This window comes from Malurus melanocephalus, unplaced genomic scaffold, assembly GCF_030028575.1.
Source record: "Malurus melanocephalus ecotype Western Australia unplaced genomic scaffold, MMel_1.1 scaffold_190, whole genome shotgun sequence".
Taxonomy (NCBI): Eukaryota; Metazoa; Chordata; class Aves; order Passeriformes; family Maluridae; genus Malurus; species Malurus melanocephalus.
This window is the reverse complement of record NW_026623422.1, coordinates 1,407,740-1,433,149: the sequence shown is the minus strand read 5'-3', so window position 1 is coordinate 1,433,149 and position 25,410 is coordinate 1,407,740. Positions and strand designations below refer to the sequence as shown.

The following is a 25,410-nucleotide window of genomic DNA, read 5'->3' as shown; positions in this document are numbered from 1 at the left end:
TCCCAGAACCCGTTCTCTGCTGGTCCTCTGCGTCAGCGTTTGGGGGGCTTTTTTGGCTTTTATTTTTTCAGGGGGAAGGAGAACATGCTCAGAATTTAAAGCAAATTTGTGTTTYACYGKGGTTCARYAAAKCTGGGGGGATGGAGYCCTGAGAMAMACAGGCAAAMYTCWGGCRAGAAAAACATCTGGCAGTGACTCCRGRCGGGCACGGCGGGGAAACGGGAACGGACCCGCGTGGGGCGCAAACCCCGAGAAAACCAAATTATCCTCTGCTAACATCCCCCGCTGGTGATGTCAGCGCTGACAAAGGGAAATAAACGGCAGTCCCTGGGCTGTCACGGGTGTCCCCGGCGCGGGGACCCTCCCGGTGCCGCCCCATCCCCGCCCCGCGGGCGGGTCCCGCCGTGTCCCGGTGCGGAGCTCAGAGCCACCGCGGAGCTGCCGCACGCAGGTGAGGAAAAACGGCTCCCGAGGGGATTCCGGCGGGATTCGGTACAGATTTCCCTGAAAAAGGGAGGATCAGGGGTGCGCTCGTCCCTCTGGGAGCGGGACACGCGTGGGGCGCTGCGGTTCGGGGCGCGCAGGATCCCGGGTGGGTTTGGGGGGATGGAGGGATGGTGGATGAGCTCGAAGGGTGTTTGCAATTTTCGGGGTGCTCGGGCAGCCCTGCCCGTGCCCCAAAGCCGAGCGGAGGGTGGGAGTGAGGGTGGAACACCCCGGGAGACACCCAGGAGAGGAGCGGCACAAACAGCACCGAAGAGAGAGAACTGGCGGGTTTGTTTTTTTTTTTTTGCCAAATAGAAGTTTTTTCCGTTTGGTGGGAGTGTAGGGGATGTTTGGGGCGCTTTATGGATCCTCTGCCGGAGCGGGTAGAGCTCAGTGGAGTTTGAGTTCTCAACGCTGCTGAAAATCAGAGCCCGAGTATTCCATGAGGAGCGGCTGAGGGAGCTGAAAAGGGGCTCAGCCTGGAGAAAAGGGGGATCAGAGAGAACCTTCTCACTCTGCAAAACTCCCTGACAGGAGGGGGCAGCCGGGGGAGTCGGGCTCTGCTCCCAGGGAACAGGGACAGGACAAGGGAAACGCCCACAGTTTGCACCAGGAAAGGTTTAGTTTGAATATTGGGAAAAAATTTCTCTCTGAAAGTTTGTCCAGCCCTGGCACAGCTGCTCAGGGCAGTGCTGGATCGCCATCCCTGCGGGGATTTAAAAGCCATGTTCATGTGGCTTTTGGGGACATGGGTCAGTGGTGGCCTTGGCAGTGCAGGGGGAATGGTTGGACTCGATGATCTTGGAGATCTTTTCCAGCCTCGGTGATTCTGGGATTCTCTGCAATCGCTGGGGCTGGGGCACAGCCAGAGAAGGTGGGAGCAAACTCCTTCCCATGGCAGCTGGCAAATAACCCCAAGCAGCATTCCCAGAGAGCTCCAGCACTGCAGGGACACACAGAAGGTGACACTGGGCTCCAAGTCTGGCTACAGAGATGGCAGAGGATCGGTGATTTTTGGAGATTTTGGTGACAAACACCAAACTGGCCATGCCAGACTCATCTGGGAAACAGGAGACTCTGGCCAGGCTGTCCCACTGTCCCCAAACTGCTCCCTGAGGTGTTCAGGGGAACAGGGGGATCATGTAGGACATCCTGCTGGACCAGCACAAGCCATTGGCAACCATGGAGCAAACCTGGCCTTGCAGGAGCCGTGTGTGCACCCTGAGTCCCAAACCCCAAGGGTTTAAAAAGAGCCCAGAAGGCAAATAAAAGCTTTGGGAGATGTGGGCTGTTCAAACACTCTTATGCTGCTGGAAAGACTGCCTTAAAAACCACGTGAGCTCAGGGGAATGAGTGTTTTATGGGGAGAGGAGTTATTTGTTGGTTGTGAAACTTGGGGGTTTGTTATTCCTGAGGCAGGGCAGCCACACCTCCTGTGAGCTTTGTGCATTCGAATTTTACTTTCAAAGAGAATTTGTCTTCTCTTCTTTTCAAGTTGGAATTTTCCTTTTCTTTCCCCATTTCTGCGTCTCTTTTTTTTTTTCCCCTCCCTTTTCTCTGGTGAATGCTCCCTTTGATGGGAGGAACCCAGCTCTGGCTATTCCTGGGCACAGGCAGGTGTGTGTTCGACCAGGCTGTGGATTCCTAAAACTCGTAAAGCAGCTTTTATCCAGTGGCCCGGAGCCACTGTGTCCCTCCCACGTGCCCTGTGGCTGGAATGGGACAGCTGTGGAGGCATGGCAGGAAAAAAGGGACCCATATCCATGGCTGCCACTCTCCTGTCCCCATTCCAGACCTGCACGGGTGGCTGCCTGTCGCCAGTGGGCTGTGCTGGGTTTGTGGCTCCCACTCAGCTCCTGGGTGATGCTGTGCCTGCACCCCCAGGGATTCTTTTAGGTTTTTTTTTTTTTTAATGGAAATCCTTTCCGGGATGGTGCCACAGGGCTGAGGAAGTGAATAACGGCTGGGAGTGTTGTAAACTCAGTGGTGGATTTCATCCAGGGGGTGTCTGGGCTGGATTCACCCCGGAGCATCCAGGCTGCTCACAGCAGTGACCCCGTTTATCCCACAGGTTTGGAGCAGGATTTGTTCTGTGGCACCTGAGCTGTCGGCTCTGCTGGGCAGGTACGTGATGGGAACTCAGCAATTTCCATCGATTGCCACCCTAAACTGAAACTCCCCTCAAAAAATCTCTGGGGTTTGGATGGTGCAGGTTAAAAATTACTGAAATTTCATTTGTCTTTTTGTTTTAGGGAAAATGTCAGACGCTTTCTCCGTAAGTATGGGTGTCTTTAAAAACCTCTGGGGGCTGTGGCTTTGCAGCAGAGATCTTTGGCAGGGGTGGGAGGGAACACATCCTTGCTAAACCCCCAAATCCCCTCCAGTTCTGTCAGCACTCAGTGGTTCTCTGGAAAAACCTGGGGAGCAGCTGAGGGTTGAGCTCAGAGGGTGGATGTTGGGGAATTCCATCCCAGCAGGAATTTCCCCCACCTTACCCTTGTCCTCTCTGCCCGCAGTTATCGGACGCCTTGGCCAACAGCAACAACCCCACCCCGTGTGCGCCCCCAGCGCAGGGCTGGCCCTCCTGGGGGAACCAGCCCGGAGCTCCTGGGGCATTCCCGGGGTATCCCGGGGCACCAGGAGCCTATCCTGGGGCACCAGGAGCCTACCCTGGGGCACCAGGAGCCTACCCTGGAGCACCAGGAGCATACCCTGGAGCAGCAGGAGCGTACCCTGCAGTACCCGGAGCGTATCCCGGAGCACCAGGAGCATACCCCGGAGCACCAGGAGCGTATCCAGGAGCACCCGGAGCATTCCCTGGAGCACCAGCAGCAACGGGGCCAAATCCTGCTCCGGGACAACCACCCAGTGGCCCTGGATCTGGGCCTTCTGCCCCGCAGGGAGGGCCAACTCCTCCGCAGGGAGGGCCAACTCCTCCGCAGGGAGGGCCAGCTCCTCCGCAGGGAGGGCCAGCTCCGACTCAGGGAGGACCAACTCCTCCAATGGTAATGGCTCCATCATTATCAGGGTTTCTGTTTCTTCACTGCCTGGTTTTGCGTGGCTACGGGAGGGGCCTGGCTGTCCCCATGACATGGTTTTTCCGTTGACACCAACTCCCTGTTGTTTCTCAGAAAGTCCCCTTCGAGCTGCCCCTGCAGGCAGGACTCGTCCCTCGGCTGCTCATCACCATCACTGGGACCGTGAACCCCAACCCCAACAGGTACTGGGGGTGTCCAGCTCTGAGGGTGGGGGGTTTCCATGCTGGTTGGAGCAGGGGGGCTGGAATTTCTGTTCCTGAATAGCCCTGCCTGGTGTAACATCAAATATTACACCAAATAAATGTGTAAATGCCCTGTTGCTGCCCAAAGGGTTCTGTGGGGTTTCCTTCCGTTTTGGGAAGCCTTGTAACAAAATCCAGGGCTTTTGTGGCAAAAGCAGCAAATCTGTTATTATTTTTGCAGGTTTTCACTGGATTTCAAGAGAGGGAATGACGTTGCCTTCCACTTCAACCCCCGCTTCAACGAAGACAACAAGAAAGTCATTGTCTGCAATTCCATGTTCCAGAACAACTGGGGAAAGGAGGAGAGGACAGCTCCCAGGTTTCCATTTGAAGCTGGAAAACCCTTCAAGGTACCAGAAAAACCCATCCCAGCTCGGTTTCAGGGCATGAGGAGAGTCTGGGCACCAGGAGGGTTTGGGCAACAAGACCTTGTGAAGATGTTGATGCTTTAGCACAGGAATCAGCTCCACGGTGTTTCTGGGGCAGTCACCCTGTGTGCTTCCCTGGCTGTCCCTACAGCAGCACCTTCCCAGCTTTTCTGATCCCCCTCCTGCAGCTCCAGCTGCCCAGGGCATAACTTCTCCCCCTTCTGCTCTCCTCATGGGTTATGAAACCCTCCTTATTTACACTTGCTCTGCAGCAGTGGTTGGACTGGTTTCTCTAACGTGTTTTCCCTGCTGGCAGCTCTTCACGTGGGTTTTTTTCCCTGCAAAGGAGGTTGACACTGTGGAGTCCTGCTTGGAGTGACTGGCATGGGCACGAGGAGGGAGAAACTGGGCTAGAACACGGAGGAGGGAGAGTTTTGGGAAGGCAAAGGTCACTGGTGTTGCAGCAGAGTTGCTGCTCCAGCTCCTCCACATGCCCCAGGGCTGGACTCTGCTGGCAGCAGCCTCCAGCTCGAGCTTGTGGCTTCAAACTTCTTCTAGAACAAATTCAGTGGGGTTTTTGGGCTGATTTGGGGTTTTTATTTCAGCTCCAGATCCTTTGTGAGACGGATCACTTCAAGGTGGCTGTGAATGATGCTCACTTGCTGCAGTACAATTTTCGTGAGAAGAGGCTGAACGAGGTCACCAAGCTCTGCATCGGGGGGGACATCACCCTCACCAGTGTCCTGCCCACCATGATATAACTGGGGGGAACTCTGGCCAAACTTTGTGCTCTTTTGTTTGCACCATAAAAAGTGCCTTCTCTCAACACCACTGCGAGGTGTAATAAAACATTTTTACTCGTAAAATTTGGTTTTAATAGTAACTCAAAAGAGACAGTTCCCTCTGGGCAAGCTGAGTTCTGATGTGGAAGGAGCTGAATTGTTCCTGTAGAGACAGAAACACGGAACAGTTTGGGAAAGGAGCCTGCAGCATTCAGCCCCTGACCCTGTGAGCAAGGGCAGCAATCCTCTAGAAAGCACAGGGAAAACCTGACAGCTTCCAAACCAGGACAAGGTATTGCAGGAGAGGTTCAGAGCTGGAAAAAGCAAAATCTCTGCTCGGTGGGGCTGGAAAATCATCCCTGTCCTTCATTTCTGCCCAATGTGTCCCAAGTACCCCTCCCTCCCCAGGGAGATCCCATCCCTACGAGCATTAGGTACTCCCCATGAACAGATCACAAGCCTTGTGCTTCTCCCCACTCATCACCCCTGTGTGAGTCAACATCACTTTCAAGGGTGGGGACATTTATTGGCAAGTTCACCCCGTGAGTCAGGCTGGTAAAAAAAGAAAACAGAAGTATTTTTCTTTCACTGTGAGTCACTGCAGTCTTGTCTGGAAAACAAGAACAGTGCAACAGCCACCACTGAAGTTCCCAAAGATTCTCTGACGTGTCTCAGGCTGTTTTATAACAGTGACTCCTTTAATACTTCCAGTGCCAAGTTACAAGCAGAGTTCTTAAAATTTCCAGCAGATGCAGCAATTTAGAGCAGCACACAGCTACCAGCAGCACGGAGAAGCTGTGGCTGCCCCTGGAAGKGTCCAAGGCCAGGCTGGACAGGGCTTGGAGCAACCTTGGACAGTGGAAGGTGTCCCTGCCATGGCAGGGGTGGAAATGGGATGGGCTTTGAGCTTTGTCCCAAACCATTCTGTGCTGATGAGTGACCACAGTGGGAAAGTCATTAAGAGGTATCTGAAAGGATCCCTGAACTGGAGTTTAGTAATGAAGAAAGTGGATTCCAGCACACATCAGCTTCCTCTCTTTATTTCAGTGTAATCAGTACACAGCTTCCAGGTTAAAACTGAAGGCAGATGAGCCCCACTGGGAGTGGCAGCAACAATTTCTACAGAGGGATTAAATTCTCTGCTTGGTTTAGGATCAAGGCTGGTGGAAGGATGTGTGTGATACACTAAGGTCACTAGTACAGGAAGAAGCCCAGTGAGGTATCTGTTAAAAATACAACTGGTGGTACTACAATACTACTCCTCTATAGAACTGGCATGCTCCTTATGCACAAATATGTTACAGTCTGGAGGGGGATGCACAAAGAACAAGATGAGAGAAGAGGCTGAGCTTAAACGTGTCAAAAACAAGGAGGAAATATGGCTTGACTTAAAGCTCCTTAAGATACTCAATAGAAAACTGCATCCTTAAGGGAAATAGTAAATGCCTATTTTAATACATTGCCAAGAAAACTGTTATCTGACTTAGAAATCCTTGTTCTGAGTTAGTTTCTAATATTACAAAGCCAATGGTTGTTAAACACCAGGAAGATTTCCCCAGGAAAGAACTGCATGCATGCAACACTGCCATAGCTGGTGCTAACACACCCAACACTGCAGCCCAAGGGTGCAGAGGCACCCCCAGAGCAGGGACAGAGCACAGCAGTGTTCTAGACAGAAAACAGGCTGGGTCTCACCCCAGGAGATGCCCTCCCAGCACAAACAGGGCACAGGCACAACTCCTGGGGTAGGCACTTGTAGTAAAGATAAGTCATGAGGTCAGTCAGGTCAGGGAAGGAAAGTTTAAAAGTGAACAGTTTTACAACTGGAAGGAGACAGGAAAGACATGAAATGACACCAACATAAAAATATTGCAGTCAGAATTTACAGTCAGAGGATACAGCAGGGATCACCAGAACACAGCCTACTACAGATATACAGCAAAGCTTGGTGCACCACAACTGCACCATAAAATGATACAAAACCCATTATCAGAGCCACTACCACACGTAGTCTTCCTCTCTCAACACAGTTCCAGGGTAGCAGACTGTGTTCCAGATACCCTCTGTGGGCTTCTTGTTCATACAATTTACATATTTTGCATTKTAAGTCACTTTTCATTTGTCCCCAGAGGGACCAACTGGAGAAAACATGATGAGGTCACTGAATACTTCAGCTGCTGCAAACTTCTGGGCTTTGGTCTTGAGTGGAGTGAAGGGAAGCTCAGCATCCAGCATTGGCTGTGGGAGGAGGCAGAGTTGGGGTCAGTGTTTGGAACACACCATGCAGCACTGGAAGGACTCTGATTTTCCCAAGAGTAACTTATTTCCAGGCACAAAATACGAAGTGATTACATGTGGTCCGTGTTGAAGACAGACACTCCTTTCTCAAGTCAGTAATCTGTATTTTAAAGAGGATTTTTCACAAGAAATCCTACACACAAATTCTATTAACAGCATGAAAGCTTTAGCACACCTCCTTTTTTTCCTGCTAAATGTTACTTCCAACCCTAAACATTGACGTGATTAAAAAAATAGTTGGGCTAGACTTAAAAAATTCCAGGAAGAAAGTGGAGGGAAACCAGGCTATGTTAGTGAGTATCTCCAAGGAAATTTGTAAGAAACACAATTTCAAGGCTCAATCTGACAAGAATCAGACATTGTCCTGTTACACATGATTGATTCATCCTACACTCATTATGTGCAATAAGGAATATCAGTGTGAGCCCAGGCAGGGAGACAGCTGGAACGTGGTTTGTATTTAAAGCTACATGAATTGGCTCGATAACATCTTTAAGAGTTTAATTTTCTTTGTGCAGCAACYGAGTCTGCAGCAAAGGTTAACAGTCCTGCAACATGCAGCTTGTCTTAGTCAAATAAACTTGAAGGTCAACTTACCATATCAAAAGGATTTCTGTCAATGGGTGTCAAATCACRGCATGAAACATCTGAAAAATTAGTATATAATTTAAAAAAAAAGTTAGTGTGATGCTGCCAAACTGAAAAAGCATTATTGTTTTATGCATTTACAAAAAAAATAAAAAATCTAAACTTTAAATTGTATTTATTTTCTTTTATATTAGCTTTCTGCTTCATATATCACACTGATGCCATACAGAGCAATCCAGGGGTGCTGTTTGCTCATGTACACCAGCTAAAGGAGCCTTTTAGAGCACACACAAACCAAGCTGACACTGACAGTGACTGCAAAGAGTATTTAGATTATCATAAAACCTTCAAATAACCACAATTCCCAGCAATGCCACCCAATGCAGCTCCAAGAGATGCACCTGTCTGATGTATCTGTGGCTCTCYAGACTGAGCAAAGTTTGTGTCTGTGCTGGGATCCTTCTCGGGGCTGCACATGATGATGTCYTGTCCTTGGTCWGCAGCAGACAGCTCCATCTCTTCCRTGCCATCCATTGCTTTTGATTCACTGCTACAATTTCCCAGCACCTGAAAAGCAGGGATTTTCTCTGTTCCCAGCCCTGTCCTTGTTATGCCAGAACAACCCCACAGTTTTTATGGATAATTCAGGAGAGATGGAGTTTTAACTCCAGGCCGAGGCTCAGCGTTTAAGGCTGTGATCCATATCCTAAACACCCTTTAAAGACTGAAAACCCCCCTTGACAGTTAAAAGGAAGTTCTTCCACAGGAAAGAGGATTTTGAACCTTAAATGTTATCTGGTGACCTTTCCTCCAGAAAAATGTATCAGCAATACTTAGCTTTCCCCAGAGAGCGAAATTACCAACAGGTAATTTCTCATTTTGATAAAAGACGAAGTAAAAATTATAAGAAAAAATTAGGAACCAAGATTTTTTTAAATATATGTTATATGTAAGGGGGAGGGAGGGGAAATGACAGCTGCACAGATCCAAGCAGTGACAAATTAAATGAAGAAACTCCATTTCCAGTTAAAATGATGATTAACTCCAAAGCACTGGCTCTCACTCAGTAGCACAGTATCACTGAATTAGATGCCACATTCCTGTTTTTTCAARGCTGCTCAAACACAAGCATGTCACCAAGTCCTCAGACATTTCAGGACATGGATTTCTGACACTTGGATTAGTTCTTGCTATACCTTTAAAGAGATTAACAGCCCAATGCTYTGCTCTGGCAGCATGAAGACAGAGTGCTGCTGCTTTTAGTCACGGTCCATAAATTCACAAGCATTTAAAAAATTCACACCAGAAAACAGGAGGTGGTGGACTTCTAGCAACATTGCTTGCCCAAGTGACAAGTGTCCTCATGGAGCAGCCAGGACCTCCAAAACAGAGCTCTGAAGAGCAAGACAAGGTCCCCAAACTGCAGCAGTCCCTACCTTTATCCATCCTCAGAGGGAAAAGGCACTGCCTCAAGGAATACAGAATATTTCAGTGAGGATTTGATCAGAATTCTATGTGTTTGGGGTAATCAAAAAACCTTTTTCCTTTGCTAGTAATAATAAGAGTATTTAAAGCACATCTATGAACCATGCATGACTTACCTTATTTCCCTCTGCTGTGACAGCATCAAGACAAATTTCTTCTGCAACCACAGAAATGCTGGAAGAGAAACCAAAACATTTTTATTCTTCTCAATCATCTTTATCAATCACCTTCAATCATTTCTGATTTGCCCAACTAATCTTAAAATTTGTTCTGCGATTTTACTGGCTTGGCACTGGTGAGCTACATCAAACTTCCTGRGCAAACAATAAACTTCTACCCCAGAAGCAAAATCACATTTGGACAAGGMTCTTAATATTTGCTTAAGGGAAAGAAAAGTCCCAAGGACTTTGCAAACTTTACCACTGCCAAATTGAAAACATTTAATGGGTATTAATATAATGTCTTTCTGCTCAAACTGTAAAATGATTTATACAAGGTTAATTAAAAACTGCTTTAACATGCCYACCTTTGTTCAAGAACACCATCAGGGAGTTTATCCAATGGGGGAGTTTTTTCAGTGGGAATTTGGTCCATTTTCAAACTCTGTGCTGGGTGGAAGCCTTTGAGGCCTGATGGGGTTTGTTCTGCAGTTGCATCCTCAGGGGCACAGAGAGCAGAAGGGACATTCAGGAGCAAAGCTCTGCTGGATGATCTTGGAGCTGCCAGTTTTCCAGGAGTCCGCTGGGAAGGTCTGTAAGGTGTCCTTGGAAGTGAACCTGAAAAATGTGTTTAATGTTTCATTCCTACAGCAGTTTCCAGGAGCTGAAATGAACTGATCATTATGATTTTAACCAGGGACACAATTGTTTTCTGCTTGCTGAATCATCTTATACAAATATTATATTGAAATTTTATATACACTTGCAAGGAGAAATTTAAATTATTAACTTACATCTTTCAAATTAGGCAATTTTAATAGAATTTAAAACAGATTCTGAACTGATGCTTAGAACAGATTTTCTAGTGGAGTTGGCTTAAACCCAATGTTGCTCAAAGCTTTTCAGGAGCTCTCCTCTACTAACAAGAGGCACACAAAAAAAATTTAGTTTTGTGATGAGAAGAGAGATTTGAACAAAAAAAAAAAGGGAATTTTAAATCAAATTATAAACTACAAATGGAAGAGAAGCAGAATTACTGGAAATACTGGCYGCATGTAGATGTCAATAAGATAAGATGCTGAAAAGGAAGTTATATTTTGAGCACCTGTTAAAAAACCCAAACAATTAAACAGCTTTCATAGCAAACTGGATTATATTACAATCTTGTTAACCATGAACWCAGATTATGGGTAGACTTTATCTGCAGCTTTGAAGAGAGCACTGCAAGAGGTTTAGTTAAAAAAAAAAAATCTAAATTCCTGTCCTACAATTAGAGGATGTGAGCTGGCATTGACTTTGATGAAGAGGCTCGTCAGCTGAACCAGGGAACGCTCAGATTAGAATTCCATTATTAAATTTATGCTGGAAAAACATGAACCAGCTATTTCACCTCTGTCTAAGCAGGGATTTCATGCTGCCATAACCACTCAAATCAGCACATTCATGTACACCAGTTTACTGTGGAGTAATTAGTCACTAGGTTGAAATAGTGTGTCCAGTACTGGAGTTGTAGCCAATATAAACAGCACAATTCCTCTCCCCAGTGAAATGGATTAAATTGTCTTCAGTAYTCTCAGGTCACAGAAATCATCATTAAGCTTCACCTACCTGAAAAGTTTTTCACAGGGCTTTCAATCCTGAAAAATCCCGCTTCAAAAACCACTTTTTCTGCCTCTGGCAGACTCTCTTGATGTGTACCCTCAGCAGCTCCTCCCTGCTTCATTTTATCCCTCATGGCTGCTTTCACAGAAGCCAGGCGGTTCCGGGCAGCAGTTCTGGCAGCTGCTTCCACCTTGGGTTTGGGCACTGCACTTGAAACAGCCTTTTTCTGGAATGGTAAAAAACCCTGGTTACACCTGGAAACTCTGGATAGGAGGAATTAAACATAAAATTCTACACAGGTGCTGGTACCACAGACACAGCAAGGAGCAAAAGGAGGCTCAGGGGGGACCTTGTGGCTCTGCACAACTCCCTGACAGGAGAGGGCAGCCAGGGGGAATTCAGTGCTCCCAGGAAAAAAGGGGCAGGATGAGAGGAATTGGATGTAAATTGCACCAGAGGAGGTTTAGATTGGATATCAGGACAAAGTTTCTTCACTGAAAGGGTTGTTCTGTACTGGCACAGCTGCCCAGGGCAGTGGTAGAGTCCTGATCCCTGAAGGAATTTAAAAGCTGTGTGGATGGAGCACTTGGGGACAGGGATCAGTGGTGGCCTTGGCAGTGCTGAAGGGAATGGTTGGACTTGATGACTTTTCCAACTTCAACAATCCTATAATTTGATACACCAAGGCCTCTGCTCACCCCAGCATCTCCTGGGCTGCCATCCACCTGTTAAAATRAGTCTGTGAGGACAATATCAAGACTTCTTTTCAAATTGAGCCTGCAGATCAAAAATACAGAATACAACTTCTTTTCCTAACAAATTCAGTAAGATTTTGGAAGCACTGGGATGCAGGGACTCCTAGTGGCARGCACAGAGTGYAACCACAGGACAGACTCCAGGCAGYCTGTGAWGTCTTTCTTGGCATTCAGTTTTCCAAGGGAAGTTTTGTTTTGTACCACCTGTAGTGTTCTGGCATTTATGAGGAGCTCCCACAGACCACATTCTCTCTGTTTTCCCACACCTGGAGTTTCTTATCCACCTTCATATCATTTTTAGGATTAGTGAAGCCATTTCAAGGAGCTGCACAGAGTTTAGGCAATGCAAATATGACTTGATACTCAGTCAGAAGCAATTATACATTTCAAAGCAAAGAGTAGATAAAACAACTTGTGTTATAGATTATTTGCAATAAGCAATAACTTATTTTGGAGAGTGTCAGAGCCATTGGTGCTTAGAGAAGCAGCAAAAAGCTACCCATGGTGTTGGCTTAATGGGACACCATTGCAATAGAATACTCCCTGCTCAAAGCTCAAATCATTCCCAAATTCCCTGTGTGGTTTCCTTTTCAGTTACGCTAATATCAACACCAGTGGCCCATAAAAATTATTTTACATCTGAAGGGTAAGTTTATATCCTAAATTTACTAGATTTGTCTTACTAGCATAGAATCCAATGACTCCAAAAGAGTCATTGTTAATTCTCAGTTCTAATCTTACCAGCCAAAAATAGCAACTAGGACTGAACCCATCAAATAATACAAGTGCATGAGGGAGAGGTAAGGGAGACAAGTGCATCCTGAAAAAAATTTCACTTAATATTTAATGTATCCAAAGAAACCACACAAGATGTGCTTTAGGGATTATTCATACCTTGACAACTGCTTGGCTTGGGACATCAAGTGGCTGCCACTCATTGTCTTGGAGCTTCTTCAGATTATCAAATTTTTTATTCACATCTTCAATCTATTGGTCACATTTAAGGAAAGCAAAAGAACACATTTGCAAAATAACCTTTACCCAAAGAAGCACAGTCTTCCATTCTGCAAAAAGCAACCTCTCAAATATCTCTGAAGAAGCAGATCAAACCCTTATGCTCTCTGCAGGGAATTCAAAACCTATGACTAAGACCATAACAAACCCATCTTTACATTTAATTTAACTACTTACAAATTCCTTTGTTGAGTGCTGATTTACACTGTTGAGAGCCCTTTTGATAATTTAGAATATGACATTTCACTCTGAAACCATAGAAAGCATCAACAGAGGAAAACAGATGAAGGTTTTCTACCACCTAAGCTCACCCCTAAATAGGTACTGTAGATTCTGTATTATTCACCTACTGAAGCATGGAACCCCTACTTTTCAGGTGAGTTGCAGGAATTTTCCAAAAACTGGGAGGTAGGCACTGTGACTGTCTCCTCACTCCAAAACAGAATAAGATTTGGCCAGACACATTMATTCCAAAGACAGATGAGATACAGAGGCCACAAGAAGACACCACAGAACTGGTCCATGAAWTAAAAGTCATAGTATTAAAACTCCAACTATTCACTGTCACAAAATGTTAAACAAGGACCCACAATTTTTACATTAAATATAAAAAACAGCACCTGAATAGTAAAAAAAAAAAAAGTTTCAATCTATGGTTTGTAGGGAACTCAATCAGTTTTATTGTAATAAGTTAACCTGCAAGCACATACCTGAAAATTAACCATATCCCAAAATCCATCCAGGTCTGTACACGTTGTTTCTTTTTCACCTCGTTTAAACTCACAATTATCAACCAGGCCTTCAAACTGTTTGAACCTTTCCCCTATGAGCAGCCTTGTCTGACCAATTGTGGTGCGAATCAGATCTTTAGCTGAGAGCAAAAAGAAAAAAAAATAGGACATCCTGGATAACTAAGTGTTTGGAAAGTCTGGAATTTGTTGTTCATCTTTTGCAGACCTGTGATACAATTCAGATGAAGGTTCCCTGTCCATTGAAGTGCTCTCAACTTGCTTCTTACAAAAAACTTACTCTCTTAAGTCTTAAAGGTAAGTATTAATGGAGTCATCTGTATTTTCCTAGATAAGGGCACTAATTCCACATTAAAAGCTAATCTTATTTTAAAAAATCAGCTTGGTTAAAGTTCATAAATTCAAATACACTTTAAACAGCCAACAGAACAACTATTTTGATGTGTGTTTTGTTCACTTGATCCATCACCATCATTGCAAGTGCTACACAAATTTTAGTAATAAGAGACTTTTTGCCTGAGGCAGGTACAACTCTAAACTTTCTCTAGTGCAGCTTTGCAAATATTTTTTGCTATTTTGCAAACAGCAGATACATTTCCTTCCCTCTGTCCCATTCAGTTCCCATAATATCCCTTCCAGTGCCTATTGCAGATCACTCTTACCATCCTCTGGAATGTCCAGCTCAAGGTTTCCTTCCCACTGGAGGCACTGAGACAGCAGCCTCTCTGTCTCAGTCCGAAGAATGTTTCTGAAAGTACAGGGATAGAGGAAAAATAAAGACTTGGAGAATTTCCTGACTTGTGACTGTTATTGGTTACTGCCCTTTTGCTTTCAGAGAAGCCACAGTCTTGCAGCAGAGGCCATTAGATTGTTTTATTTTGCTGAYTGGCTGAGGTGTAATTTCTTTTCTACTCCTTTCAAGTTAATGCTCCTTAGGCCAAGGTTTTAGCCTCCAGAATTTTATATTCTTTCCTCRCACTAAAGATACAAGAAGAAAGACAGGAATGTGTGCCTGCTCAGGTCACAGCTGACAGACACCAATCACCACTAAATTAAGCTGATCTTTGGAAAATGTCTCGTTATTCATACTAAGAACCTTCAAATGGACACCAGRAAAGTGAAACAAGTGAACTCAAACCTGAAATAGGGCACATCATGCTCTTGCTCTCTTGTGTCATCTGACTTCACTTCAACTGCTGTTGAGACAGGAGCTACTTCATTTGATCTYTGCATGGAAGTTCTCTCATCTGATTCATCTGCTGAAAAATATGAAAGGAATTTGTTCAGAATCTGGTGATAATTAAAAGCATTAGAACAATAAATTAAATGTGAACTTCCTACCTTCTTCTGCTTTCAAACTTGTGGTCATTTGCTGTTCTTGAATGCYTTTAACAGCGAGTGAAGTTTGACTTTTTAAATTAGGCTTTTGTGCTTTTTTTTCACTGCCTTTTTCAARTATTTTGCTGGAAACAAAGAAAAGTACATTTAGAGTCAAGACACATTGAGACAGTGATATCAACTATGGCCAACTACACAGAAATGCACAGCTCAGAAGGCAAACCTCCACACAACACTAGAGAACCCAAAAAATTAATAAAGCTGTGCAGAGGGATATAGGGCAGAGTCCCCGAGAGCTGCTTCTAAAGCATTATGACAGAATTATGGATTATTTCCTTATCTGCTGTTGTATTAAGTCCACATTCAAGCTGTGATAGAAACCATGATCAGGTGTTAAAACATCACAAGAGTTTGTCACACAGTCAATCTCTCTACAGACAAATGTTTCCTCAATGCCCACAGAGAGGTTCATTTGCATTTTAGAYCCCATTAGAAGGAAGAATCTTACACTGGAGATTTTGAAAAATTCCAGACAGCACTGGGTGTCAAAAAAATATTTGCTCTTGAAGGAGACATGGGTGTAACTTTGTAGGTTGCYAATCCACTCAGAGGCTGAAACACAAAGTTTTGAGGTGCAAAGGAGCGTGTTCTGGGTCTCCTTGGTGAAGGATTGTTGTTTTCCACTGAGCTTTGTTCTTGCTGAAGTTCTACTGGCATTGAGTGTTTGGAATCAGCTGCAGAACTTTTGACCCCTGGATCCGCTCCAGCACTTGTCTCCACTTCATGTTTSGAAGGAACTACCTGTAACAGCATAAATAGACAAAGCAAATCATCAAATCAATCAAGTGTTTGCAGTAGGCAAGGGCTGAACTAGAACATGACTGTCTGAAAGCCATCAGGAAGGGAACAGCTCAAGCTGAGTCACCTCCTACAACAGCACACCTGCACAGAAGTGATTTACCAACAAATCCAACCATTTTGACACCTCAAATCATTCTAGAGACAGAAGCAACACTTCACTACAAGGAATGCAACRATYCACTCCAGGGGCTAAAGCACAACAYGTCAGCTACCAAAACAATTACTAAAATTGGCAAATGCTTGCTCCCACTGCTAGAAAATAAAGGTTTAAGGTGATAAAATCCTCAAGAGCAGAATTACTGGCTCCAAATCCAACTAGGCCTGTAGAATAATCATAGTTTATACATAGACTCCAATCCAAAGACTGAAAAGCAAGCTGGGATAGGCTGATAGCTGAGGAATGAAGCCTAAGACAAGTGCYKTTAGCACCACAGAATGTCATYRAMAGAGAAAAAAATTAAACAATAATTTGCATTCTTATGAGATGGGTTACCAGGTAAGTCACACAGAACACATTTCTTAGAGAGCGAGATTGTGAGAGATTGTGAGCTCAAGCCAGCCAGAAAAACTTTGGGTGTTTTTTAAGAAAATATGCATCTTCAATCCACTGAAAGTCTTGTTATACTTTAGTTACCCCTGTTAGGAATGTAAACTTTGACTCTTGCTTTTAACCAGCTTGTTCTAGTGAGCTGACTGTGGTTACAGCAAAGTTTTACCAGCTGGCAGGGACTCATGGCTGTGAAGAGGTGCTTGTCCAAGACACAAGTGCTCTCACCTCCTGTTCATGTGTGATTGCACAATCTTGRACACACTGGAGCACAGCTGCACCAACAGAAACARGGGTGGAGATGGGAGGTGTGAGAGGGAAGAGTGGAGTGCAAAGAGGGAAAAAAAATCATGGATAGCTCTTGCACAGAACTGTCTCAATAAATACACAAATTCTGGAAGTAACACCAAGAACCACAATGACTGCCTTCAGTTGCAAATCATGCAGAGAATAGCATTCTACCTTGCTAATAATAGCATTTCCAGCTTTATTTTTTGGTGGTTCAAAACTTAAATTTGTGATAATTTCTCAGCTTCTAGATCTCATATCATCACCTGAGCAGGAAAAGGATCCATTCAGAAATACCCTTCAAAAAGGAATGAACTGCACAAAGTTTATATGCTTGATTAAAGCAGGAAAGCAGTCTTTCTTTCTCACTATTAAAACATCAAAGGTACATCATGTGAGAACTTCTTGTCTATTTAAAATCATTGTCCAGATCTTGATTAGTAATCAAAGCATCCATCAATCACATCCATACCCATGGTGGGTTTCTAGGGTGTCCTGTGCAGAGCCAGGAGTTGAACTTTGATGGCTGCTGTGGGTCTCTTCCATCTTATGGAATTCTGTGATTTTATATGAGAACTAAATTTGATCTTAAAAATACAGCAGCATAAATTCATACAGCTCCTTCCCAAAATCCAGCTTATTTGTAAAATTACTACTTCTATCCTTGAACACCTCAGCCACAATGACACAGTTACTGGCTCTTAAATCAGTTTTACTGCTTTTCCATTTCAATTATTAAATGACCTACCTTTGTRGTATCAGGTTTGACAGCTTTCTTCTGCTTTCCTACGTTTGCTGTCTTTCTCTGTGACTGGTTACCTAGAACAAGAGACACTCCCAGAGGTCAGAAAGGCATCTGATTAAGGTAATCTTTCACCAAAGCACTGCCATAAAAATCCAGGTGCTAAAGACAGCAAGAGACTGTTTTATTGCTTGAGTGGGAGGTGGCTAGAGGGAAGACAGCATTGCAAAATTTCATTCAAAAGAAAAGCTGGCTGAGGATTTAACAGCCCAGTAACAGATGTATCACTAAGAAAACAGATTCATTAAGTTATAAATCTTTAGATGTTGYCATATACTAACACAATAAAAGTCACCTTATTTCCTCAAAGGTTGGAGAGAGCATCAAGCCAATTGGAGTTTAGATTTTTAATTTCTACATGGCATAGGAATTCTGTTGGTGAATTGAATTCTAGTAAACAGGCAAACATGGACAAAGAGAAATTCCTAACCTGAAGAACAAAGGCTCTCATCTCTTACAGAGATGTTTCTGYTCCYRCTCACACATTTAATAATTACATGGCCATAAACACACCAAWGTGGCAAATCTTTACCAGTTCTGGCTTTGTTCTTTGAGTTTGTAACTGCCATGTGGATATTGATACTCCACACTGATGGGATTTTGTGGGAAATGGTCCAGTGCTGGTTTCAACACATTGATGTAGATATTGCAATAGAGTTCCAGACAAAAGTCTGAGTGATACAGCACTTAATCCTCTTCTCAGATGATAATTTGGCACAACTTAAATGCAGTCTAAGGTACAATTGAGCTACAACTCTCAGCCTCACTTACCAGCAGTAGCAGCTGTTGGTTTCAGCACCTGCCTGGCTGCAGAGGCAGCTGCTCTGGTGACTCTCACATTTGGGGCTGGTTGGGCAGCAGCCTGCAACACTGCAAGAGAGATTAATTCCAGAGATTCCAAGTTTAATAAGGAGCTACACACAAGTAATAAYTGAGTTTACATTTTGTAGAAATCAGAAAAATGCACCAGCAGTTATCAGCTGCATGGGTTTGCCAGAATGAACAGGGTTGGGTGKTTTGGTCAGAATAGTTTGACCTCACCATCCAGGCAATGCACGGAGTGATCCTGACTGCAGTGGTTTTACTGTACAGGTCCATCAAGGTACCAGAGTGCTTGATGCCATGCACAAAGCATAAGGAAGGCTTCCCATTGTTCCCTGAAATCAGAGCCAACGCCCTCCCCGTTTTACAGATGAAATTTTCTAGAGTAATAACTTTGCCACAGTTATTTGCACAGCTGGAAGTTAAGCAAACCATTGGTGTAACAAAGTGATGCCCTGGCCATTATATGAAAGATTTCCAAGGTCAGAATTTAATGCAATCCAACAAAGTACTCTTAAAACTAATTGCCTCTGAAATGTTTTATAAACATGACAAGTTCATGCACCATATTACCCATCTTAATCATTTTCATCTTTGTATTTTAGCACTGTTTCTAATAGGCTTTTGAAATGACAGCCTTTTCCTGCACAGACAAATGTCACAGGATCTCTTTATTCCATATTCTGCCCATCTGAAATCCTGTAGCCCACTTGATTACTGTGAATGTTATTCCTGTCTTTAATGTTAAGCTATGATTCCGTAGAAGTCGAATGAAAAGTTGGGAAAAAATTACTGGATAAATAACTATGACATTGGATTTATCAAATATTCACTTGCCAAACRTTAATATTGGTGTTTCATAGAATCRTAGAATGGTTTGGGTTGGAAAAGAYCTTAAGGATCRTCTCATTMCAACCTCCCYRTYGTGGACAGRAAAGTTCAAGTACATATAATGCATATCCTTGACTCAGTACAAAAGGAATGATCAAATCTAGTGCATGAAAATTTTTCAAAAATTAAACATTTTAATTGTTATATCAAACACTGATAATAGATATTTTCAGTATYCACCAAAAGCAATACTGAARTTYATTTAAATAAAGATCTGCTGCTTGSTGATTTAATTAGATTAATGATGTGAAAGTCATTTCACTCTAAATTAGTGAATATCTTGCATTAACATCAATATTCCACATGACTTGGCTGTATCTCCTGAAGGCATGAATCACTGGGCTATAAAGGTTTCTGACCAAGGTATTGCAGTCCTTTAAAGGTGACACAGGTTGTTTTGTTATTTSCTGTTTTCTTAGGAAATATCTGTAACTGTGGCACAGAAAGTGACAGACACAGAAGGCACTTGCTCTTCTGTAAGAGCAGCAGTCACTGCCTGTGATATCCTTCTTGGAGGCAAACAGAAACCTCTGCACAGCCCCAGGGGCAGAGGCAGTTGTGCAATTCTGCCTACTGACCTGCTTCTTTTCCCTCTCCTAGGGGAATAATCAGTAACCAGGACTGTCAGTATCCTGCATTCYATTTCCCCCAACCTAAGGAGGCAACAAGCTCCTGTGATCCCTAGAGCCATGCACTTGTTAATCTGCCAGCTGCTGCCCGAGTCAMAGCTGATAGGAACTGCCATGTTAAAATCTCCCCCTTGTTTCCTACACCCAAAAATGTACTGTAGATCTCTGCCCCCCAAAAGAAACCCAAACCAGCAGCATCCTTTCAGGTTCAGATGTAMTTCCATACCTTTCTCTTTTTCAGCCACTTTGACTGTACTCATCTGTTTGTGTCCTGCCTGTGTAGGGCGTGTGCTGTGCCCGTGGGCACTGACCTACAAGAAAAAAAACCAGGTTTTTTGTGAAATATTAGATTCCTAGAAATTCAGCAGCTCAATGTCTTTCCTCATCTTTCTACCTTACTGTATCCTACAGTAAAGCAGAAACTCAAATAATTTGGCACAGAAGGCTTTACAAAAGTAGATACACATTAAGGATAACTTAAATTGATTTGTGTAGGGATATGTTAACGTGCATTATCCAACTAAGAAATTGTCAGCAAATAATGAAGAAAAATACTTCAGAAACAGTGAAGTACATTGAAAAACAGATCCAGAAAACCTGTGCTCTTTTCTGCTTGTATTGATCTAATCAAACTTGTAAAGACACTACCCTGAGTCTGAAACTGCATCCTTTTCTCTAAATTTATTCACTGAAGTTTRTATACATATGTAACACAAACCGTAGAGGACTTAGATGCAGTTGGTATCAGAATTGGTATCAAAGTTTTTCCTTCTTGGATCTTGGCTTTTGATCGAGTAATCCTTCCAGAGAAAGCAGGAGCTGCCTGGAAACATCCCCAAGGAAACAAGAATTAATAATATACTCCTTTTCCCCCTCATCACTGAGAGACTGAGCAAGAAGCATAAATATGAAAAACAAAATGTCTGTGCAAAATGGGTTAAGTGTGTAATCTGGAAARCTTTCAAAGCTGAGTTGACTAAATATGAACAAGTTGCTGGTTCTAAAATAATTTAGCTGTTCCATTTGTGGGTGAATCGTTCCAGGTTTTGAACTGAACATAGTCATAAATACAAAAAAATCTACATATCACTAGTACTATTTCCAGCTTTGTTTGAGCCAAACCACTCCCTTATCATTCCTTATTACAACAAATATTAATAAAGCATTTGCAAAATAAACAGTTCGTTTGGAATAACATACAAATGTATACAAATAGAAATTTTAATGAAGTACACAGATTATAATTTAGATACTAAATGTTACCCTTATTACCTTCTCTCTTGGTTTTGCTRCTGCTGGTTCCTCAGGTGCAAGAAATCCAGGTGCAGCTGGTCTGTACAGYCCAACTTTGAACACCCCTTTCTTGGCTTTCTCTCTCTGCTCCAGCAGTTTGCGAAGCTCCTTTTCCTCTTTGTAGCGCTGGAGCATCTCCTTGCGCTCGTTCATCCTCTTGGTGGCTGCATTTGTGGCTTGTTCTGAGGCAGACATGCAAGACAGACATGTTATAAAATCAGGAAGATGTTTTTGAGCCAACAAGAAGTCAGAAATTTCCAATAAACTTTTCCAGACTAGAAGAGGAACGTGTCAAGGAACACAACTGTCTGGAATCTCTTGCTTTAACCCTTCCCACTAAAAGGGAATTCAGTGGTAAATTTTAGTTTACAAATACACCTCTCCAAATATCCACCTGAGGATTACTGTAAAGTCATTTCCATTTTACAGGCTGTTCTTGCAAGGTTGCTAGTATGAAAATTAACACTTCAGTTACTTATTTAGTTTATTTTTACCATTTTCCCTATTCAAACATTTAATGTCATTGAAAGCTGAACTCTAGGTCAGTTTTAGATACCAAAGTCTGCCTCAGGCTGAGGATAAATAAGAAAGAAGATTTATTCTTTCACAGAACCTTAAGATGATGCCAAACTTGAATTGTACATCTTCCTGAAAAATTAATATTCACTTTAAGTTCAAATTCATTAATCAAGACAAATTTATTAAATTTYATATTTKATATTATTACATATGRACTGCATTCTAATACTATTCCAATRAAATATTATCCTCCAAAAATCTTCTGCTATCAAAATAYTGAAGGTAAAAATATTTCTGAAGAAAGCTGTTAACATTTTAAAATAGTAACCTAGTTTCTCAAGACCATAASTATCTGCCAGGATACAGAATTCAGCACACATGTAGGCCCTATTTTCTGAGAGGAAAGATAAGTCATTAAATATAGCTATCTTCAAAATAAAATGATACTATGCATTTACCCATTAATGATTTTGTACATAATTATAATATAAAATTGCTCATTGTTAAGCACACTGTAAGCTCGTGACAGACATCAGTTATATGTTATTTTTGATTGGAGGTTTTTCACATTTTAAAGGACAAAACAATCATTAAGGCACTTGCCATTGAATATTAATAACAAAGTGCATTCTTCCTTTAGCTGCTGCAGCTAAATCAGAGCAAAGCTTCATTCTTACCCCTGGAGCAGTGAGGGTACAGCTGTATTAAGCTTTTATTTTCTTGATTTTAACAGTTGGAAAGGTTGGTAGGATTTCAAATGTTAAACTTTCTCATCAAATTAAAATGTTGACTGCTATTAGGTTTTTGTGATTGCTACTAAATATACTTAAAATTTTTAACATTAAAAAAGGTCTACAGTAAGTATTTACTTACTCTGCTTYACATTGCTATTCTCTTGAGAGCACAATTCCCTGGTTTCCTTGAGCTCAGAAATTCCCCTCTCCTTGGAGAGTTGAACATTGACATCTGCCAGCCCGAACTGCCGGCCCTTTTCAAAGAGCTTGTGCCTGTTCTCCTTCTGAAGGATGGATTTCCTGCGTGCAACTTTGGTTCTGAGGGCTTCTGTACTCAAATCCTTTTTGTATCTACTGGCAAACTGGGAGGTAGCAGCCATCCTGATGACCTTACACAACAAACATAATGATTAGGAAAACACTGCCATGGTTTATTTTCCATTTTTGTTACAATTTGCAATGTTCTRAGCMAAGCCTGAATTCTTTGTTTCWGTATGTGACCAGAGAAAAATCAAATGACAATTTCAGTAGTGACTCTTCCAGCAATTTCTCATTATTTTTATTTATTCCAGGGATCAGTTTGGTTGTTGAGTGGTCAACAAATCTGACACAGAACTAGGAGGGGACATTTCACCCATRGCTGAGATTGGCTGGGCTGYTTTCTCCACAGCTGTTTTCCACATTAAGGAGATGAGCAAGTAAATGAAAAGGCTGTAGGACAATACTTGGAAACAACATYCCATTTAGATTAGACCTATCTGATAGCAAGGAATTTTGTCATGCATCAGAGTACTCAGAACCAGGATGTTTCCAGGATGCAACTGCAATACAATAGTGGTTATTTCAAGCAGCATTTTCCCCATCTTTTTTAACCTGAAAAAGCCTTAAGCCAAATGTCAGTTAGGTACTTAACAGTACCTAAAGGGGCTCCAGGAGAGCTGGAGAGGGACTTGGGACAAGAGCCTGGAGTGTCAGGACAAGGCTGAATGGCTTCCTACTGACAGAGAGCAAGGTTAGATGGGATATTGCAAARAAATTCTTCCCTGTGAGGGTGGAGAGGCCCTGGCACAGGTTTCCCAGAGAAGGTGTGGCTGTCTCATCCCTTGAAGTGTTCCAGGCCAGGCTGGATGGGGCTTGGAGCAACCTGGGAGAGCAGAAGGTGTCCCTGTCCATGGCAGGGGTTGGAACTGGACGGTCTTTTAGGTACCTTCCAACCCCAAACCATTCTGGGATCCTTTTATCCCCTGCATYCCCACTGCAACTTATCAAACGTTTTCTACCTCAACCAGGGTCTTTCAGACAGCTCAGCTTCCACCACTCACAGAAAACAGCTTTAATGTAAACACAGTGACAGACCTAAACTAAACACTTAACATTTATTTATTGGTAAATTGATCATTTACTGAGGTTCTTCATTTCAAAACAGAAAGCTCTGATCAAGCTAAAGGAATCATCAGTGAATTGAACTGAAAAGCCTTGACAAAGAGGGTACAGAATTTCTTAAAGTCCATTCCCCTTCCCATCCATGTGCTACCAAAAGCCAAAAAACTCAACCGGAAAACCCAAATATTAGAAGAACAAAAGCAGCAAAATAGAAATAGTGAAAAAATAAACTGCATGTGCTTATGAAAAAAGCAGTTAAGGAGAGAACCTGAGCTGTTGGAAGAAGGAGTAGAGCCCAGGCCTGTTCAGATGCCATCAGTGCTGGCAGTGGCAGCTCCTTGTTCCCCAGTCCATGGCAATGTTCATGTAGGGGGGAACTTGCACAGCACCAACAGCACCTGCACAACCACCTGGAAGGGCTTRGAACAGATATCTAAACTGTGCATTTTGGCCCTTTTTTCTGAAATATTCAGTGCTGCAGGAGAGCAAAAGGGTCAGTGGAATTTAAAGAGCAAAAGGGAATAAAAATCAAAACTCGTATCAGGGACTGGATCTCTTCCATACAATCCTGGAAGAGCTGCTCCATGCCAGCACCAACTTATTTGTGAATATCTGGGGTTTCCCCCTGCATCTTGCATTGCAGCCTTCAGAATTTGATTAAAAATGACAGTTAATTACGATTGAAAAAAAAAAAATCCACTGCAGTTCACAGGTCATATTTGCCCTGCTTTTCATATAAGTGATTAAGGAAGGTTAATTCATGAGCATCTCCAATAAACATATTTGAACTGATCCTGTTAGTAATTACAGAATTAATCATTACAGAATTGTTAGCAATTACAGATCTTGTTAGTAATTAAATGGCATTACAGAAAGCCACTAAGAAAACAGTGGGAATACATCTCTGCTATGTCCTAGAAGCAGCAGGCTTTTGAGCCCAGTGGATGAGAACATTCCTCAAAGCAGCAGTTGGTCTCTACACTCATCATTTTTCAGGACAAAATTCCTAAATTTACCCTTAAACTTGTTCTTTAAGTACAACAGTCCTTTCAAAGTACATGCAGTTGAATTYTTAACCTTGATGGTAGCACGACCTATATTCCCAGAAAATACATTGTTATCTATAAGAGAAGCTTTCAGACAGCTGCATTTGCCTTAAACAGTGATAAACATTTCAACACTTTTAAAGGGGTTTTATCTTCTACCTCCTATTTTTAATATCTTCCTAGTGATTCACTGTAGTAGAAATCTACTTCTCCCTGAAAAAGTCCCATGAAGAAGTGATACTGCAGAAAAATTAATCTTACAGATAAAGGTAGCAAATGTAATAAAAGTAGAGAAACAGAGCTTCCCAGAAATGTATTCCCAATTCAGGAGATTATCAGTGATCTCTGTGGGCTCATTAAAAATGGATGGCATGCTCAATATCAAAAGATGAGTTTAGGAAAAAATACCTGTCTCCTCTTCTTTACAGGTCAGTGTTCCCGTGAAATAGCTTGCCCAAACAGGACCCTAGAAGATTAATTGGTTTTCAAATTGGCATAAACTCAAGTAAAGACGATTAGTAAGATAGGGACAGAGACTTCTACAAAAGATTTGTGACTGGTCAACATATACTACTAGAAATTAACGCGGAAAATTTAGTTTTATAAATAACAGTGAGRGAAAAGGGCCATTTTTGACCAGCAACATGCTCAGAACCAAAGGGCAATATGAGCATGCAAACATTTAGGTGCTC

At 42.9% G+C, this 25,410-nt stretch overlaps 2 protein-coding genes across 3 annotated transcripts; one reads left to right on the top strand and one right to left on the bottom strand.

Moving 5' to 3' along the window:
- Nucleotides 1–276: 276 nt before the first annotated feature.
- Nucleotides 277–5,006, top strand: LGALS3 (galectin 3). Of its 2 annotated transcripts, none has more exons than XM_057373237.1 (7): nucleotides 277–454; nucleotides 2,560–2,610; nucleotides 2,739–2,761; nucleotides 3,003–3,491; nucleotides 3,618–3,706; nucleotides 3,948–4,116; nucleotides 4,740–5,006. In XM_057373237.1, exons 1-7 carry the CDS (start codon nucleotides 292–294, stop codon nucleotides 4,893–4,895), a joined length of 1,140 nt encoding a protein of 379 aa, XP_057229220.1. In that variant the 5' UTR covers nucleotides 277–291; the 3' UTR covers nucleotides 4,896–5,006. The 2 variants fall into 2 exon arrangements, with proteins under 2 accessions (XP_057229220.1, XP_057229221.1); XM_057373238.1 differs by having other exon boundaries at nucleotides 399–451; nucleotides 2,558–2,610.
- An 862-nt stretch (nucleotides 5,007–5,868) lies between these two features.
- On the bottom strand, nucleotides 5,869–25,190 carry DLGAP5 (DLG associated protein 5). The gene is made up of 19 exons (XM_057373236.1): nucleotides 25,127–25,190; nucleotides 22,429–22,678; nucleotides 21,016–21,218; nucleotides 20,462–20,566; nucleotides 19,970–20,054; nucleotides 18,173–18,271; nucleotides 17,348–17,418; nucleotides 15,412–15,704; nucleotides 14,907–15,028; nucleotides 14,704–14,821; nucleotides 14,228–14,313; nucleotides 13,527–13,687; nucleotides 12,697–12,789; nucleotides 11,054–11,273; nucleotides 9,814–10,063; nucleotides 9,404–9,461; nucleotides 8,204–8,369; nucleotides 7,812–7,861; nucleotides 5,869–7,154 (listed from the first exon to the last, which is right to left on the bottom strand). The coding sequence occupies exons 2-19, from the start codon at nucleotides 22,667–22,669 to the stop codon at nucleotides 7,032–7,034; spliced, it is 2,544 nt and encodes an 847-aa protein (XP_057229219.1). The 5' UTR covers nucleotides 22,670–22,678; nucleotides 25,127–25,190; the 3' UTR covers nucleotides 5,869–7,031.
- Nucleotides 25,191–25,410: the final 220 nt, after the last annotated feature.

Bases quoted from the DNA above. Each gene is read 5' to 3' on its own strand.
- LGALS3 (XM_057373237.1), top strand. From the start codon at position 292: ATGTCAGCGCTGACAAAGGGAAATAAACGGCAGTCCCTGGGCTGTCAC. The intron at 2,762-3,002 runs GTAAGTATGGGT...CTCTGCCCGCAG, and splicing joins AAATGTCAGACGCTTTCTCC to TTATCGGACGCCTTGGCCAA. The intron at 3,492-3,617 runs GTAATGGCTCCA...GTTGTTTCTCAG, and splicing joins GAGGACCAACTCCTCCAATG to AAAGTCCCCTTCGAGCTGCC.